The 17,535-nt window shown below is 46.5% G+C and overlaps 1 protein-coding gene across 1 annotated transcript; it reads left to right on the top strand.

Moving 5' to 3' along the window:
• The first annotated feature begins 1,091 nt into the window (after positions 1–1,091).
• On the top strand, positions 1,092–11,929 carry SMPDL3B (sphingomyelin phosphodiesterase acid like 3B). Its single transcript, XM_056846419.1, has 8 exons — positions 1,092–1,121; positions 2,313–2,560; positions 3,670–3,767; positions 5,862–6,005; positions 8,448–8,620; positions 9,890–10,070; positions 10,818–10,951; positions 11,492–11,929. The coding sequence occupies exons 1-8, from the start codon at positions 1,092–1,094 to the stop codon at positions 11,927–11,929; spliced, it is 1,446 nt and encodes a 481-aa protein (XP_056702397.1).
• Positions 11,930–17,535: the final 5,606 nt, after the last annotated feature.

Raw genomic sequence — 17,535 nt, 5'->3', positions numbered from 1 at the left:
CATTCGATGCTAGCTTGTCACTGCAGCGTCATTACTTTCTACAGCGTCGGCGAGAGCATTGATACATGGAGAAATAGGCCTCTATTTTTCCCTTGTAGGGAGAAGTGAAAGTATCAGAAAGGAGGATTAGGTGGGAGGGAGACTGTTGGAGCGTTCCCTTATCACACATTGGAATGTGAGTGTGCCTGCTTGGTGCTAGAGAGAAGTGGGGCCACTGGGCAACGGCCTCTGTGAGTTCTGTTTGTAAGCAGTTTCTTCGTGTAGCTTGCATGTATGTCTGAATGAGGTTACTCAATCACAACAATAGCAACTCCTGGTCATTTCAGGGCAGGAAAATGGCACCAGCTTAAGCTCCCTCTCCCCACACATTGCAGTTGTGATCCAAGTTGGTCCCTTGTGTGGCTGGCTCAGTTCCAAGGTCAGAACACCCAGCACACATCGGGTCAAAATGACCAGGGCAGCACAGTCAATGGGCAACATAACGTAGAGTTAGGTGCCGAGAAGTAGAGAGACACTGCTGCTGTGAGTTGTCCGAAAGTCTTCTCTCAGGATCTCTTCAGGGAGCTGATGGGGAGTAGTGGATCTGTTCATATGTAGGGGTGCTTCTTTGCCTCTATACTCATACATCTGTAAAGAGAGGAAATATTACATCAATTTCACATCTGTTTCCCCCCTGGATCTTCACTGCTGCATACAGTATTTCCTGCCTTGGTAAATGTGTGTGTCAGAAACAGAAAGTGCTCCAGCTTTGCCTTGCTGAGTCAGCAAAGCTTTCGTAATGCCCCGGAGAAGCAGATGCAAACAAGCTTGGCCCTTTGTAGTGTCTTTTGGAAGAAGAGAACGAACAGCTTTTTTCAGTCCTGGCATACATCTGTGGTGGATCTCTGGCTTGTCTCCTACAGCTGCAAAACATGCAGAAAGAACTTATGGGGCGCTGTTTTGAAGCCAAGTAGGGTTGCTTCAGCGGCCGGTGACTCAGAAGTCTGGGAGAGGCTAAAGTGCATTTGGCTCATTGTTCCCATAGTTGTAACACGGAAAAGTAAGAGGATCATCAACCTGGCAGTAGTTGGCAGCGAAACCCTTGGATCGAGATGGACCTTTTGAGAATCTCCTGGCTCCTGGTGCGCTGCACGGTTGCTGCTGTGGCCACAGGTATCTTTCTCTTTTGTCTGTTACTTAGAAGAATGCAAGTTGAGTTTAAAGCGAAAGTAATGTTGGTTGTTTCTGAAATTCAGTTTAATAGACCTAGCAAGAGCTGGTGGTGCCAAGTCAATTGGTGTAGCGCAGTTTAAGCTAGAGCAGGGGAATTCAGTATGTGCGTACCAAGTGGGTCAAAAGCATGAACGGTGTGTTGCCTCTCACATGTGTGAATCCTGCATAACCAGATCACCTTTCACTTCATGCCACCAATGCTGAATACCTAGAAAATCCTGTCGGGTGAAATATTGGCAATCATGCGAGGCTTAGTGTGAAGTTGGGAGGTTTGCCCTTGGTATCCTACTCTGGGGCTTATAAAAGAAAAACCCAGAGCTGTCCCTGTTACGGACCTGAGTGGGGGGTGGGGTAGCAGGCACAGAGGAAAGAGACCCTGTAATACATGGCACCCTGCACATGCCTCTTGCTTCTACTTTGACCCGTTGTGGCAGTAAGCAAGTCCCCTCTTAAACTGATGACAATTCTCTGCCTTGGCAGCTATGTAGCAGGCAGCGTGGTGTAGTGGTTAAGAGTGGTGGTTTGGAACAGTGGCCTCTGATCTAGAGAACTGGGTTTGATTTTCCACTCCTCCACATGAGCGGCGGAGGCTAATCTGGTGAACTGGATTTGTTTCCCCACTCCTACACACGAAGCCAGCTGGGTGACCTTGGGCTAGTCACAGCTCTCTTAGAGCTCTCTCAGCCCCACCTACCTCACAGGGTGTCTGTTGTGGGGAGGGAAAAGGAAGGTGATTGTAAGCCGGTTTGAGTCTTCCTTAAGTGGCAGAGAAAGTCGGAATATAAAAACCAACTCTTTTTCTTCTTTTCTTTTATAAAATTTATATCCCATCTTTCTGCCCTCACAAGAGCCACCAAGGTGGTATTGTGTTCTCTGTCGCATTGTCTCCCTGCTAGGAAAAGCTGCTTCTTGTGTACACAACAGGAAGAGCTAAAACCCTTCACAGAACTAAAAATCATGGTTCATGAGAGGATAGAGCCCTGCTCATGTCTAGCATGTGTATATTTTAGGAACTGTTTTAATAGTGTCACTCTTTAACAGTACGTTGCAGGAGTTTGTTGGGAGACCCCAACGACTGCGGCATCTTCCTAAAGTAAAAGCTGAGTTACTTCGTGTGTTTCTTCCTTTTGGCAGGCTCCTTCTGGCACATTACAGACCTCCATCTGGACCCCCAGTACGAAGCAGTGCCAGACCCCCTGCAGGTGTGCCCATCTGCTGGCTCCCAGCCAGTGGCCAGTGCGGGGGCTTGGGGCAATTACTTGTGTGATGCTCCCTGGATTCTGGTCAACTCTTCTGTCTATGCCATGAAGAACATCCTCCCTGACCCAGATTTCATTCTCTGGACTGGGTAAAGAATTTGTAGGCTGTACCCTGTAGTAAACGATAATCTATTTGAACACTCGGTTCAGTCCATCTTTATCTAAACTCGAAATAATGACAGAAGTGTGAGGGGGGAGCATTATATATGAGGTAAAAGCATTATGAATGCGCACTATGAATCAGTGAATGACCACCCGATTAAAGAAATCATAGAATCATAGAGTTGGAAGGGACCATCAGGGTCATCTAGTGCAACCCCCTGCACAATGCAGGAAATTCACAACTACCTCCCCCCACTCCCCTAGTGACTCCTACTCCATGCCCAGAAGATGGCAAAAAAAAATCCTCCAGGACCCCTGGCCAATTTGGAGGGAAATTGCTTCCTGATCCCAAAGTGGTAGTTGATTAATTGTGTACCGTAAGTTTAATCGCTTGTTCTAGGAGACATCATTTTTTCTTTTGTTATTAAATGTTACACACGTACATTGTAGTAGACAACATCTTAGATGAGGCATTCCCTCCTATGTGTGTCAGAGAAGGGGGAATGCCTCTTCTAAGATGGCAATTGCCATCTGCAGTTTTTGTAAGTTCTTGTATTAAAAATATTTGTTTAAAGTCTGCTGCCTTGTCAATCGGTAGTGGCTTTTTAGCTGAATGATTCCCCCCTGACTTTTGATGTGGCCATTTATTTGAGCAAATGTTGCTGCCCACATTGAACACACATGAACACATGAAGCTGCCTTATACTGAATCAGACCCTTGGTCCATCAAAATCGGTATTGTCTATTCACACCGGCAGCGATTCTCCAGGGTCTCAGGCAGGGGTCATTCGCATAACCTACTTGCCTAGTCCCTTTAACTGGAGATGCCAGGGATTGAACCTGGGACCTTCTGCATGCCAAGCAGATGCCCTACCACTGAGCCATAGCCTCTCCCCTCACATAGCCCCTCTCTCTCTCACATTGAAACATATTGGGCGGGGGGACGCAAATGAAATCTAGAAGATGACCTTTATAACTTTCTCATATATAATTTTATACGTGGACAATTCAGCTAGGGATGTTGGCCTTTTTCTAGCATCTGCGTCCTTGTGCTGTGGCTTACTGTTGGATGGCAGCTATGTTCCTTTTTTTCCAGGGATGATACCCCACATGTTCCTAATGAAAAACTGAGTGAAGGAGCTGTGCTGGACATAATTAAACAACTAACTGACCTGATCAGACGGGTATTTCCAGGTAGGAGGTGCCAAAACCATTGGGGGCTCTTAAGGCAGTTCTGCAAAAAAGAAGAAGAGTCGGTTTTTATATGCTGACTTTCTCTACCACTAAAGGGAGACTCTAACCGGCTTACAATCACCTTCCCTTCCCCTCCCCACAACAGACACCCTGAGGTAGGTGGGGCTGAGAGAGCTGTGACTAGCCCAAGGTTGCCCAGCTGGCTTCATGTGGAGGAGTGGGGAAACCAACCCTGATCATCAGATTAGTCTCCGTTGCTCATGTGGAGGAGTGGGGAATCAAACCCGGTTCTCCAGATCAGAGTCCGCCGCTCCAAAGCACCACTCTTAACCGCTACACCAAAAAGACCCAGCAAGTTGCAATGTGCAGAAAACTGCAGGAAGGGAAACTTAAATTGCACACTTATTAAAAAAAAAAAAAAAACCCTGAACACCCATTCAGCAAGGTGTACAATGTATTTCCTTGGACATTTAAAAAAGGGCAAGCCCCATGAAGAAATGGTTTTAAGAAATAATGGAAGCTTGCTGGGTGACCTTGAGCCAAGTCACACACTCTCAGCCTAACCTACCGCACAGGGCTGTAGTGAGGATAACATGGAGATGAGAATGACGTAAGTGGCTTTGGGGCCCCATTGGGGAGAAAGGCCAGTTGTAAATGAAGTAAATTAACAAATGGCTCCCCATAAACTTGTTCGTTCACCAGCATGGCAAGCTGTGCTTCCAAAACCAGTCCTCTGTTTTTTCTCAGGGGGAGGCTGTGCAAATTGTCAATTCGTTGTAATGATAAGTGCCCAGGAAAGTATTTGAGTTGGATCCAGACTAACCTGGCAGTTTCTAGCAACGTCCCCTTCCCTCTGCAGACACCCCCCCCCCCGCTGCATGTCATTCCTCAGGCCTCCTCAGCAGCAGCATTTTGTGGAATTCAATAGGCTGCAATGGGGAGGGGTGCCAAGGCTAAAGGTTCCATTTTGCCATTAGAAAATTTAGTCTGGACCAAATCCCTCGTGTGCCGGATGCTCTTAGAATTGTGGAGCTTCATGCCAATAAAGGTTTGATTTTTTTTTTTTTTTAATTGTGGAGCTGCCCGCGGGGATGATACCAGCAATGTGGAGTGCAGAACTGGGACCCCTTGGAAATGAGTGGCTTTGCCCACCCACCCCCACCCCATTCAGTGTATAAAGGGGAAGAAATTCTTCCCTTGGAACAGGACAGTGCGCCTGATCTTTTGCTCAAGTGTCCTAGAATCATAGAGTTGGAAGGGACCACCAGGGTCATCTAGTCCAACCCCCTGCACAATGCAGGAAATTCACAACTACCTCCCCCCACACCCCCAGTGACCCATACACCATGCCCAGAAGATGGCCAAGGTGCCCTCCCTCTCATGATCTGCCTAAGGTCATGGAATCAGCATTGCTGACAGGTGGCCATCTATCCTCTTCTTAAAAACCTCCAGGGAAGGAGAGCTCTCCACCTCCTGAGGAAGCCTGTTCCACTGAGGAACCACTCTAACTGTTAGAAAATTCTTCCTAATGTCTAGACAGAAACACTTCTGATTTAATTTCAACCCGTTGGTTCTGGTCCGACCTTCTGGGGCAACAGAAAACAACTCGGCACCATCCTCTATGTGACAGCCCTTCAAGTACTTGAAGATGGTTATCATATCCCCTCTCAGTCTTCTCCTCTTCAGGCTAGACATACCCAGCTCCTTCAGCCTTTCCTCGTAGGACTTGGTCTCCAGACCCCTCACCATCTTTGTTGCCCTCCTCCAGACACGTTCTAGCTTGTCTACATCTTTCTTAAATTGTGGTGCCCAAAACTGAACACAGTACTCTAGGTGAGGTCTAACCAGAGCAGAGTAAAGCGATACCATTACTTCGCGTGATCTGGACACTATACTTCTGTTGATACAGCCCAATATTGAATTTGCCTTTTTAGCTACCGCATCACACTGCTGACACACTGAACAAGTGTCCTTACTCCGCTTGTCCATACAGTGGCCAATTGGCTGTGTCCACTACCATTCAAATAGCAGCAGTGTTTTTTTAGCTCTTCTCACTCTATCCCCCTCCCACATGTGGCTTCTGCTGCCTTCCAGACACTCAGGTCTATCCTGCAATGGGCAACCATGACTTCCACCCCAAAAACCAGCTGCCAGCTGGGAACAACACGATCTACAACAGAGTGGCGGATCTGTGGCACCCGTGGCTGAGCAACTCCTCCATGCTTACGTTCAAAGAAGGTAAGTAGGGGTGGGGACATCAATGTGATCATGGCCTTGAGAAGTTCTAATCTAAAGGAATGTCGAAGACCCTGAGGTGTCATCCACACAGAATCAGATTATCCCGTCTCACCGAGGTCAAGAAAATAAATGGCAGTAGCGAGTTGTTGGGAAAACTGGGAGAGGCTTGGAATCTGTCCAAATTCGGCCTTATCATGAAGTGGTTGCTTTGCACAGAAAATTGCTGAGAGAGTGCTGTCCCCCCCCCACACACACACAGCCCTTATTTAATGCCTTTCCACCCTCATGGCACCTCAAGGCCACTAACTGATCAGAATGTTAAAATGTCGGGGAAATCAAAACTAAAAGGAAATTAAAAAAAAAACCAAGCTATAACTCCATAAAACAGGTCATTTGCAAGACTCAGGAGATAAAATACCGTGCCATTCATTTAAGATAATTCCAAGACCTTCTGGAAAGAAGGAAGGTGTGAGTTTTTGCTGGAAGGTTTGTAGGGAAAGTGCCAGCTTTGCCTCGTTCGGGATGCATAGGTGACAGTCGCTTGTTTTTGACCTTCTGCTCTTCTGTGAAATGTGCACTTTGAGTCACGCTGCGTACAGTGCATCCAGTTTTTACATTATGAAAATATAGACAATGGACGTTGACAGTATTTCCCCCCGCCCTTCCTGCTTTCCTACTATCAAGGAAATTGCTTCATGAGGGTTTCACAGGTTGCAGTTAGTGAGGCAAAGCTTTTCTTTCATTAGTTGTCATCGTGTGGGGGTTAGGATACACACCAGCCCCATAAATCAGGGGTGTCAAACATAAGACCTGCGGGTTTGATCTGCTCCCCCTGAGAGCTCTTATCTGGCCAGCTGAGGCAGCCACACGTCCCTCTCAATCTGGGCTGGCGAGGCATGGCCCAGCCCAACCAAGTGACATTTATGTCATATCTGGCCCTCGTAACAATTGAGTTTGACACCCCTGCCATAAAGCCTGCTTTCTTTAGCTTCTGCTTTGCCCTACAACATGAAAACAAACCCTTGCCTGACTTTCATGCACAAGGAAGAAGTTCATGTTACCCAGTGCCCATTTTTGCATGGTAATTAGCAGCGCGTTCCAGGCTGAATTGCCCTGCATATTTTTTTTGAATTTTGCACGCTGAACCATCGTTCCGAAAGTGACTGCGAAGCCGGCACTTACCTGCTTTGCATTACTAAAGAGGCCATTTAACGTGGCCTTTGGTGTTTGCCAAGAAGAATCTCCCTCAAGGAACAATGCATAGGCTTGCCAGGCCCCTCAGCTCCACTGGCAGGAGCTTTGCGGGGCCGCAGCGGACGTGCGTGACGCCCCTACGTCACTTCTGGGTCTACCTCAGCTGGCCGGCGGGCAACCCAGTGGATTGGCGGGATTTTACCCACCACCACCGGGTACCTGGCAGCCCTAACAATGCAAAACAACAGAGGCGCGTTAGCTATGCATATACTAATGGTTATGCAAACAGGAACAAACCAGCAGGCAAGAGGGGAGTGGAACTTCTCCTTTTGCATCGGGACTGTGAAAAGGCATTTTTAAAATCGCATTTTAAAAAAGAGCTTTGAGCAAGCATCAAAATTGACCATGCAAAAATGGCCAGTGAGTTTCTCTTCCTAATAAAAGGATACACAAAAAAGCAACAAGCATTAAAATCAATTACATGTGTGTTTTTTATGTATGGTAAACTGCTTGCAGAACATTATTATGAGATTGCAATGAAAATTAATAGAGAGGCTTTGCTGAAACTTCACTAACTCCCCATTTGGCATTTCTTTTGCCAGGGTCTGTTAAGAGGTGTTTGTGTGGTAGTGGTGGGGAACCTCGTCAGGAAACTTTTCTGGACGGAAAAGTTCTGTCTCTCCAGTGCAAAGGTTGTCATCGCAGGAGAAGATCAACTGGTAGTGGAAAGCATCAGGTGGGAAAGGATTGTGCTAGACTGGACTCAAATAGGATTTGCAAACAGAGTCTGGTTTTCCTAAGAAAGGAGAGCTGCACTTTTAGTGTGGAAGATGGGGGAGGGGGTGTATTGTAGTGGCCTATTTGGCATTTGATTAAATGCCCGGGAGGTAGTCAGCTGTTTTGTACAAACCCCAAACTGCCTTGGAGGGATCTGCGCCTGCTACTCTGCAATTTACTCACAGCTGCAGTTTCTTAAATGGACTTCTGTCCCTAATAATCTCTGTAAAGTCTTCAGTAGACACACAATCTAGATCAGTGGTTCCCAAACTGTGCTCCAAGGAGCACTTGGTGCTCCGCGAAACCTCTAGTGCTTTATGAAGAGATTGGAAAGAAAAATACTGCTGTCATTCGGTTTAGTATATAGGTGCTAGGTGAAAGTTAGTGCTCTGTGATGACTTTCTCTCCTAAAAAGTGCTCCGTGACTCAAAAGGTTTGGGAGCCACTGATCTAGATCATGCTGTTTTGCAGGTGCTTTCTACAGTGAAAAGCTGCCCGGTTCTGGCCCAGCAAGGCGGATGGTCGTCCTCAACACAAACCTGTATTATGAGAATAACAATCAGACCATCAGCTTGGAGGATCCAGGAGGCCAGTTTCAGTGGCTGGAAGAGACACTTACCAATGCGTCGAAAGCAGGAGAAAAGGTTTCTTGCATCAGTCTTATTATCCCAGCAATAATGTTATGGAATAATGCCCAATTGCCATAAGGCAAAGTAGCACAGGCCTGATTGGGGACTAGGATCATTTTCTAGAAACAACCCCAATTAGTTTTTCATACAGCAGATGCGTGGTAGCCCTCGTAGACCAGACTAACCTGATCTCATCAGAGTTCAGAAGCGAAGCTGGGTCAGTACTTGGATGGGAGACCATCAAGGAAGACGGGGGCCTTCCCATGCCTAGAAAACCCCAGGAGGTGGAACTTCGTGGATTCTCCATGAATTGTTTGCAACTTGATGGCACACTTTACAGCAGACGCAAAGTGAACAATATTGGATTTTAAGCAGATGCCTCTATTGGACTATGAAATGCACTCAGTAAAATATCTGTGAAAGATAAGTTTTTCCATTGCAGGTAGCAAAGATGAGTATGGTTGTTATGCATGGGAATTTTACCTGAGGTTCGTTGCTGGCTCGACCCACACTTTCCTCTTGGAATCTATGCTCCAGCAGTCTCCAAGTTCAAATCCCTGCCCCTTTAAATACTGCTTTGTAATTGGCTTAATTTGTAGAGTTTACTGTGAGAGAAAATCTCCCCTCAAAACCCAATTGTTGCATAAAAAAGCAGTTTAAGAACAAAAAACGTAGCAATCTGAAAGGTGGGAAGAAATCCAAACCTCAGTTTTAAAAAACCTTTCTTCTGCTCAGAGCTCTGAGGAAGCAGGAAGTATTTGAATACCCGCCTCTTTACACAATGCTTTGTAACTGGCTGTGAGAGAAACCAAACTTGTGTGTCCTATGCCTATGCATGGGGATTTCACCCTGGCTGAGCTCAAGGGAGAGGGAAGAATCAGGTTAACAGAGAAACGGGAGGTCCTGGGATTTGTGAGGGCTGACAGCGAGGTCATCTCTAATGAATGGAAAACTCATGCATAACTCCAAGGAACAACCAAGACAGCCCGGGGGCAAATGTGAGTGAATGACCCTTGTCTCCCCTGCAATGTCAAAGCATTTCAACAGCAACTAATGGTTTTAAGAGTATTCATATTGTGCAAAATGATTTAGATGCTCCTGGTTTAGATCAGTATTGTTCCCATTGTGTAGATGAGGAATTGAGACTTGGGTAATTCAAGATGTGACTGCCCAGTGGATCTGTCACTGAACAGGAATTTAAAGCCAGGCCTGTGTCCAAGTATCAGCCAGATCTCAGCATGTTTTCCCTCTTCGTCATCTCAACCCATCTCCTTTTCTTTGCAGGTCTATATCATCGGGCACGTCCCTCCTGGCTTCTTTGAAAAGAAGCGAGGAAAGCCCTGGTTCCGAGAGCGCTTTAATCAACGATACACAGAAATAATCCAGAAGTATCATGCAGTGATTGTGGCGCAGTTCTTCGGACATCATCACACAGATAGCTTTAGAATGTTTTACAGTAATGAAGGTACATTCTTCTTGGTGTCATTGGTTCATAAGAACATAAGCAAGGCCATGCTGAATCAGTCCATGGCCCTTCAAGTCCAGCAGTCTGTTCACACAGTGGCCAACCAGGGGCCTCTAGGAAGCCCACAAACAAGACGACTGCAGCAGCATTGTCCTGCCTGTGTTCCACAGCACCTAATATAATTATAATAAGAACATAAGAAAGGCCCTGCTGGATCAGTCCAAGGCCCATCAGGTCCAGCAGTCTGTTCACACAGTGGCCAACCAGGTGCTTCTCGGAAGCCCACAAACAAGACGACTGCAGCAGCATCCTGCCTGTGTTCCACAGCACCTAATATAATAGGCATGCTCCTCCGATCCTGGAGAGAATAGGTATGCATCAGGACTAGTATCAATTTTGACTAGTAGCCATGAATGCCCCTCTTCTCCATGAACATGTCCACTCCCCTCTTAAAGCCTTCCACGTTCAGGCTCAAGGGTAAAGCATCTGCTTGGCATGCAGAAAGTCCCTGGTTCAGTCCCTGGCATCTCCAGTTAAAAGGATCAGCTCAGAGCTTATGTGAAAGACCTCTGCCTGAGACTCTGGAGAGCTGCTGCCATTCAGCATAGAGAATACTGACCTTGGTTGACCCATGGTCTGACTCAGTATAACTCATGACTCGGTGTAACTCATGTGTAACTTGCTGTCGTTGAGACAGGATCAGCTCTGTGTTTTCTTACACATGTTTCATTTGGCATTTCCTTCCAGGTATTCCAATAAGCGTCATGTTTTTAGCTCCAGCAGTTACACCTTGGAAGACAACCTTGCCCGGGGTGCACAACGGAGCCAACAATCCTGGTATCCGTGTCTTCGTGTACGACCAAGAGACCCTTCTGCTCAAGGTAGGAAGGTGGTCTTTGACCTTTCATGTTTGTCTCCTGCAAATCAAGCATTACTGTCTAAGTGACCCAACGAAACGAGAGGCAAGAGTTGTCTGACGAGGAAACTTAATAAGGGTCTGACACACAAAAGGCCAGGAAAGGACTATTTGGGTCAGCCTTCTGGTGGGACTGACAACCACTTGTGTCTGTATAGGGCCAGTGGGGTGTCAGGTGCATAATCCAAACAAAGCACCAGAGCAGTCGGCGGGGGTGACCACAGGGAAACAACCCTGCATAAATGGCCATAGAGTTGCCACTGTTGCTTCTGAATGCCATTTGTCTGTACCTATCCTTTCAAGGAGCTCAGGGTGGCAAATGTCATTCTCTCCCCCCCCCCCCCCCGCAGTTTAATCCTCATCATCCTGTTAAGGCAAAGTGCATGTGACTGGCCTAAGATCAGCCAGTAGATTTTGTGGCAGAGTACGGTTTTGAAGGCTGGTCTCCAGCGTTCTAGCCCAACACTAAGCACGGCCCCATGCTGGCTTTTCCATTCTCTTTTAGGACATGGTGACTTATTACCTCAACCTCACCCACGCTAACTTGGGCGCCCCAAAATGGGAAAAAGAGTATAACCTAACAGAAGCTTTCCAAGTCCCCGATGGCTCGGTCCAGTCCATGCATCTGTTGCTAGAGAAACTCTCAAAGGACAACAGCCGCCTTCAGCAGTATTACCGGTATAACTCCGTTCAGTATGACCTCACGGACTGTGACAGCAACTGCCAGACCGACCACATCTGTGCCATCCGGGAAGTCAGTTTTGCGAAATACGACCAGTGTGTTAAAGTCAGAAGCGCTGCAGCGCCATCTTCAGCCCCGCTGCTGGGCCTTCTCTTCTTTTGCTCAGCTGTGGGACTCCTTACTCTTGGACTCTGGAGTGTCTTGAACAAACAGGAATGTAAGCGGGGTGGTGAGGATTCCGCACAGATGAAGGGAATATAGACAAGTAGCTCCTTCATTGTTGCAAAAACCTGTCTTGAAAATGTGTGTTTTTATCGCTTGGTGAAATTTTGGATGGGGACTGAAGAAGATTTACAGTGATGGGGGGGTGGGGAGGCAAGGCTTGCTGCAGTACTAGGAAAGAATACATTACGGAAGACAAGCACATTCAGTTGGGGCCCTTTGGGGCGTGAACCACAACCAACAGGTTTCATTCCTTGGTGTCCTTTAGCCCAATTAAAAACACACCAAGCAGGAGAAAGTTGAAAAATTCATTATTCAGCTGAATAACACACTCCAGTCCAAAGCAGAAGCAAACACTTTTAGTCCAACATAAGATTATGTACTTGCCAAGATGTCAATCATTACAAACGTCATGTTCTCCTCCTCTTTACACCATTCTTTCACCACCTTAGACATACAATGTCCCGTTACACCCACAACATACTTCTTCATAGATCCCATGATCAGAAAACGAAGGCGATTCCTCCCCTTAGGGTGGGCAATTTACTGTGCTAATGAGGAAACACCTCTACTTCTGTCCTTGACCAAGTTAGCAACCTAATCCACAATCGCTGAAACAATGAACGCTCAGAGAAGCTCTGTGGGAGATGGGCATACATCATCCTTTTCTTATCCCCTGTCTTCTTGCAGTTACTTTCTGCAGCTACTATTTACCAAAGAGTCCTTCACCCATTATCTTGCAGCTTTATGGCTGCGTTTTAGCTCAGTTTAGCAAAAGCCTTTATTTCTTTAGTTCGTGTTCTCATTGACCCTTTGGTCAAGCCTGCAGTACTAGGAAAGAATAAATTATGGAAGACAAGCGCATTCAGTTGATTTGTATATAACACTCTTTGGGGTGTGATCCCTCCCAGATAAAGCCCATTATATCTGGGGATGGGGAGAGAGGAGCTTAAGAAGTGAGGATACGCAAGCTGCAAACAATGCGAAGAGTTACAAGTGGTGTAATACGTTCATATTGTGCATTTTATTCCTCAATGTGTAATGGTAGGAAAAAATGTGAGAAAATACCAAGGAGTTACTTGAATACCAAATCAAAATTCGGCAACTGCTTGTTGCTAAGTATTCAAACTGCCAATAAATCAAAACACAACAGTTTTGTAATATTCATGGCCATTACTGTATGGCCGTATTTTCAAATGCAACTGTGGGACTGGTAAATACAAAGGCCCCCTTCCGTTTTTTATTTGCTGAATACGGTAGTTCGTTAATCACCTCTCCTCTGCGAGGAGAAAAATTCAAACTTTATTGCGCCTAGGAGTGTTTGGAGCACAACACAGAATCAGATTATGCAGTACATTCTATTTTCAAATTAATAATATATTTTTAAAAAGCAACCAGGACAAATTACGGCCATACTAGCGGGGAAGATATTGTAAGTAAGCTGCACAGTTTTGAATAAAAATTGCTGTTTGTAAAAGCTACTGCCGTTTTTGGTGAACTCTTCTGTTCCTAACTAATGTAAGCTCCACTCCCCCCTGTAATGGAGTGGAGAGCATTTGACGGGAGGGGGATGCAGAATATAAGGTGGAAGCTGAGTTAAAAAGTGTGATGAAATTTAAAAACAAATCCGTGTATATATTTGTATATTTATAATTGTAAATAGAAATGTATATGTATTAGGATGAATTTAAGGTCTTTATGTGTGTTGGGAAGCTGAACAATCATGCAAATCAGAATTTGTAAAGCTAACCAATTAGAGAAGAACGAGGGAAACTAGAGCTGTCTCATTGGTTCTTTTCTTACGAGGCTAAGGGACCAATCAGGCAGCAGGGAGAATGTAGAAATCGTATTGGCTCTTGTAGTAGACTGTGATAAGAGCCAATCACTAGTTAGATTTTTCAGAATGCCAGGAAGGCGGCGTAACAGGAACTGGAAGCAATTACAAGAGAATAATTGCAGAGACTGATTTCCACTTGCAGCTGGTGAAGGATGGGTTTCATTTCACATACATGAACCTTTATTGGCATAATAACCATATCGGCTGATGCATTTATACAGATGCCTTAAAAGGGGGGGGGACATGTTCCATCATGAAAGTATTTTTCATTTATGCCCTGCCTTTCTCCCCAGTGGGGGATCCAAAGAAGCTTACTTTGCTCTCCTCTGTTTTATCCTCACAACAACCCTGTGAGGTAGGTTAGGCTGAGAGTGTGTGGCTGGCCCAAAGACACCCAGTGAGCTTCCGTGGCAGACTGGGGATTTGAGCTGGGTCTTCCAGATCCTAGTCTGGCAGGCTTAAACCACTATACCACACTGCCTCTGGATGTCATCAAGAGGTACATGATGCTAGGTTCATTTGCGTGTTTGTTTCCATACTCTTTATGTTTAATGCTTCTGCTTTTTGTTATAAAAATATATTCAGGTTCCCTAAATCAAGAGCTTCGGCAGTCAGTATTATGCATAAGCATTATGCCAGCCACAGGAGAGCAGTGTAATCCACTTTACTTTCAGACTCTGGCAGGGGGCAGAAAGCGAACTGCGAATAGATCCCAGCTCTGGGACAAAAAGATTAGTTAAGTAATTATAGCCAGCTGCTGCACCAACTCCTCTACCAGGCTTCAGTTTGGATCCTGGTGCTTGGTGGTATGCAAATAGATAATGCAGATTTGCATGACTGGACTGCTGGTTGGCATTTCATATGTGACCTTAATTCATAGGTTTTCATCTTGGGACAAATGCAACTAGAGATTTTGCGTTAAGCAAGCCAACACATATAAAGTAGATCCTGACCAGCTCCTAGAAGTTTGGGAGGCGAGGAGGAGGGTGGGGGATGGAGAATGCCATTGTTTCATATCCCACTGTTGAATAGAAGAATAAAATGAGGGGTTTGCACACTGCTGCGAAGCCCGAAATCAATTTGTCTTAACCTTCCATGCATGTACGCTAGAGTTAGGAAAGTTTGCATAAACTATTTTGACAAGGCGCTGAATTTACAACGTGTTTTTTGTTTTAAATTAAAGTTTATTTCACCGCACTGAAACCGCAGAAGGGGGGCAGGGAGCCAGCTAGGAACGGAAAGGACGCTTAGAAAAGGTGGAAGCGAGTGAATGCAAATTATTTAGCTAGATGTATCCACAGAATACACTGACGCTGCAATCCTGAATCCACGCGGGAGTGAATCCAACTCAGTTTACTTGCGAGTAAGCTTTTGCATGTGTGCACTGCGCAAAATGCAAGAATGCAGGGGGGGGCCATCGTTCACGTTACGCTCCTGCTACCACTGGCCCATTTTCTCTGATTGCTCGGTCCGGCTTCCCGGCTTTGCAACTTTAGAGACCCCAGCCGCTTTCCGAGACCGCGAGTTGTGAAGTCCGAAGCGCAGGGGTAGAAGGTCACGCTAGCCTGCGGCCCAGAGGCTTATTTCGTCCAGCTATTTCCAGATCAGTGTTGGAAAACATGGCCCTTTCTGCACGGGAGGTTTTGCCTTGGATTGGCCACTCTTTAGATGCACATTTTCCCCATCTGAATTCTCATAACTCAACCAATAAGCCCCCATGCGGAGTTTTGAGAATTCGGATGTGGGAAATCTAGAGAACGGCAAACCCAAGGCAAAGTTTCCCGTGCATAAATGGCCGGAGTTTTGAGAATTCGGATGGGGAAAATGTGCACCTAAAGAGCGAGAGGTAGCTTGCTTTTAGAAAATCAGCAGGCCTCTAACAATAAAAATAAATAAATAAATAAAAACATTATTGAATTCCAAAGGAGGGGGGCCAGGGAAATATATTTAGTTCATGAACAAACAAAGAAGGCATTGATCCTAAGTTTCTGCAATTCTTCTTATCTTGGACTCTGCCAGCTGCTAGAACTTAACTAAGGGAGTTTTCCTAGCTGGCCCCTATGTATGGGGAGCCAGCTCACGAAAGCACACTGGGGCCTTCTATGGATTCTTTAATTAACTTCTAACAAGCAAAGCTGGGCCTCTTATACTCAAGGCCTTTAACATATATGTGCTTGGTGTGACTTTAATCATAGATGCCAACTCTTATATACTGAAGTCAAAAAGGGCAAGAGTCCAGTAGCACCTTAAAGACTAACAAAAATATTTTCTGGTAGGGTATGAGCTTTAGTGAGCCACAGCTCACTTCTTCAGATATCTGAAGAAGTGAGCTGTGGCTCACGAAAGCTCATACCCTACCAGAAAATATTTTTGTTAGTCTTTAAGGTGCTACTGGACTCTTGCCCTTTTTGACTACTGCAAACAGACTAACACGGCTACCCACCGTGAATTATCTTATATACTGAGTATGGCATATTCATGTGCAGATTATACTTTATTGATTACAAAGAATATATTTCAATCAAAGAATACATTTCTAATACATTTCCCATAGCAAATAATGATTTCAGGCATTACAGGACTAGCAGTTACTAAATAAACCTTGTTTTTCCTAAGGAAAGTGGTCTGAGGTCTTCGCATCTTGAACTCTAAAACCCAGCTCCTGGGTTCTGCTAGAACACTGGTTCCCAACCAGGGGTCCGTGGACCCCCAGGGGTCCGCAAGAACTAAATTAAGGTCCGCAAAACAAAGTTATAAACCCATAATAAATTAATATTTTCAATTAAAAGTTCTCTATTATGAACTATATATATTCAAATATAATTCTAAGTTTAATGTTTAACTAACAGTTATGATTAAAGTTTATTTTCCAATTCCCGGAATTTTTATTTTGAACCTTGGGGTCCCTGCGCCGAACCAAAAAGTCCTAGTGGTCCCTGGTCAAAAAAAAAAGTTTATTTCACCGCACTGAAACCACAGAAGGGGGGCAGGGAGCCAGCTAGGAACGGAAAGGACGCTTAGAAAAGGTGGAAGCGAGTGAATGCAAATTATTTAGCTAGATGTATCCACAGAATACACTGGCGCTGCAATCCTGAATCCACGCGGGAGTGAATCCAACTCAGTTTACTTGCGAGTAAGCTTTTGCATGTGTGCACTGCGCAAAATGCAAGAATGCAGGGGGGGGGCATCGTTCACGTTACGCTCCTGCTACCACTGGCCCATTTTCTCTGATTGCTCGGCCCGGCTTCCCGGCTTTGCATTTGTCTGGGCTAGAACAAGCGGCAAAGCCCAGGCAAAACCTCCCGTGCAGAAACGGCCCCGACGCCCGCCCAGGCGGCCCCGGGTCAACAGGCGCGGCGCAATCGCCGGGCGCGCTCCGGCCGCAGTTTGCGCGCAGCCAGCCTGGGACGGAAGGGCCGCCTGGAGGGCCGCCGGGCGGGCGGGCGGGACCCGTCCCGGGCCGCCGTCCCGCCTCCCTCGCCCCAAGGGGGCCGGCGAGGAAAGAGGGAGGCGGCCGCGCCGTCGGAAGAAGTCCGTGGTTGGTGGGGAGCGCGAGAGGAGGAGGAGGAGGAGGAGGAAGAGGGCAGGGACGGGCGGCGCCGTGGAGACCGCCCTTGGCGAGGCTCCGCGGAGAGGAGCCCTCCCGTCGGGGACGGGCAGCCCCGATCCGGAGTTTGTAGCCGGGGGAAGGAGCCCGATGGAGGGATCAGCCCTGGAGAGGAGGGCTGGGAGGGGGCGACGGCTGAGCCCGGGCGGCCCGAGAAGGAAAACGGCTTAGAGAAAGATCCCTTCGCTTGGGCGGAGGGAG

Source organism: Euleptes europaea, chromosome 3, assembly GCF_029931775.1.
Source record: "Euleptes europaea isolate rEulEur1 chromosome 3, rEulEur1.hap1, whole genome shotgun sequence".
Lineage (NCBI taxonomy): Eukaryota > Metazoa > Chordata > Lepidosauria > Squamata > Sphaerodactylidae > Euleptes > Euleptes europaea.
Note: the sequence above shows the minus strand (reverse complement) of the source record. Positions and strands in the feature narration are given on the sequence as shown.

What these genes read in the sequence shown, in the direction of transcription:
- SMPDL3B (XM_056846419.1), top strand. Translation starts at nt 1,092, where the DNA reads ATGGACCTTTTGAGAATCTCCTGGCTCCTG. An exon ending in GATCAGACGGGTATTTCCAG is followed by an intron (nt 3,768 to 5,861) that starts GTAGGAGGTGCC and finishes GCTGCCTTCCAG; the next exon opens with ACACTCAGGTCTATCCTGCA. An exon ending in CGTCGAAAGCAGGAGAAAAG is followed by an intron (nt 8,621 to 9,889) that starts GTTTCTTGCATC and finishes TTTTCTTTGCAG; the next exon opens with GTCTATATCATCGGGCACGT.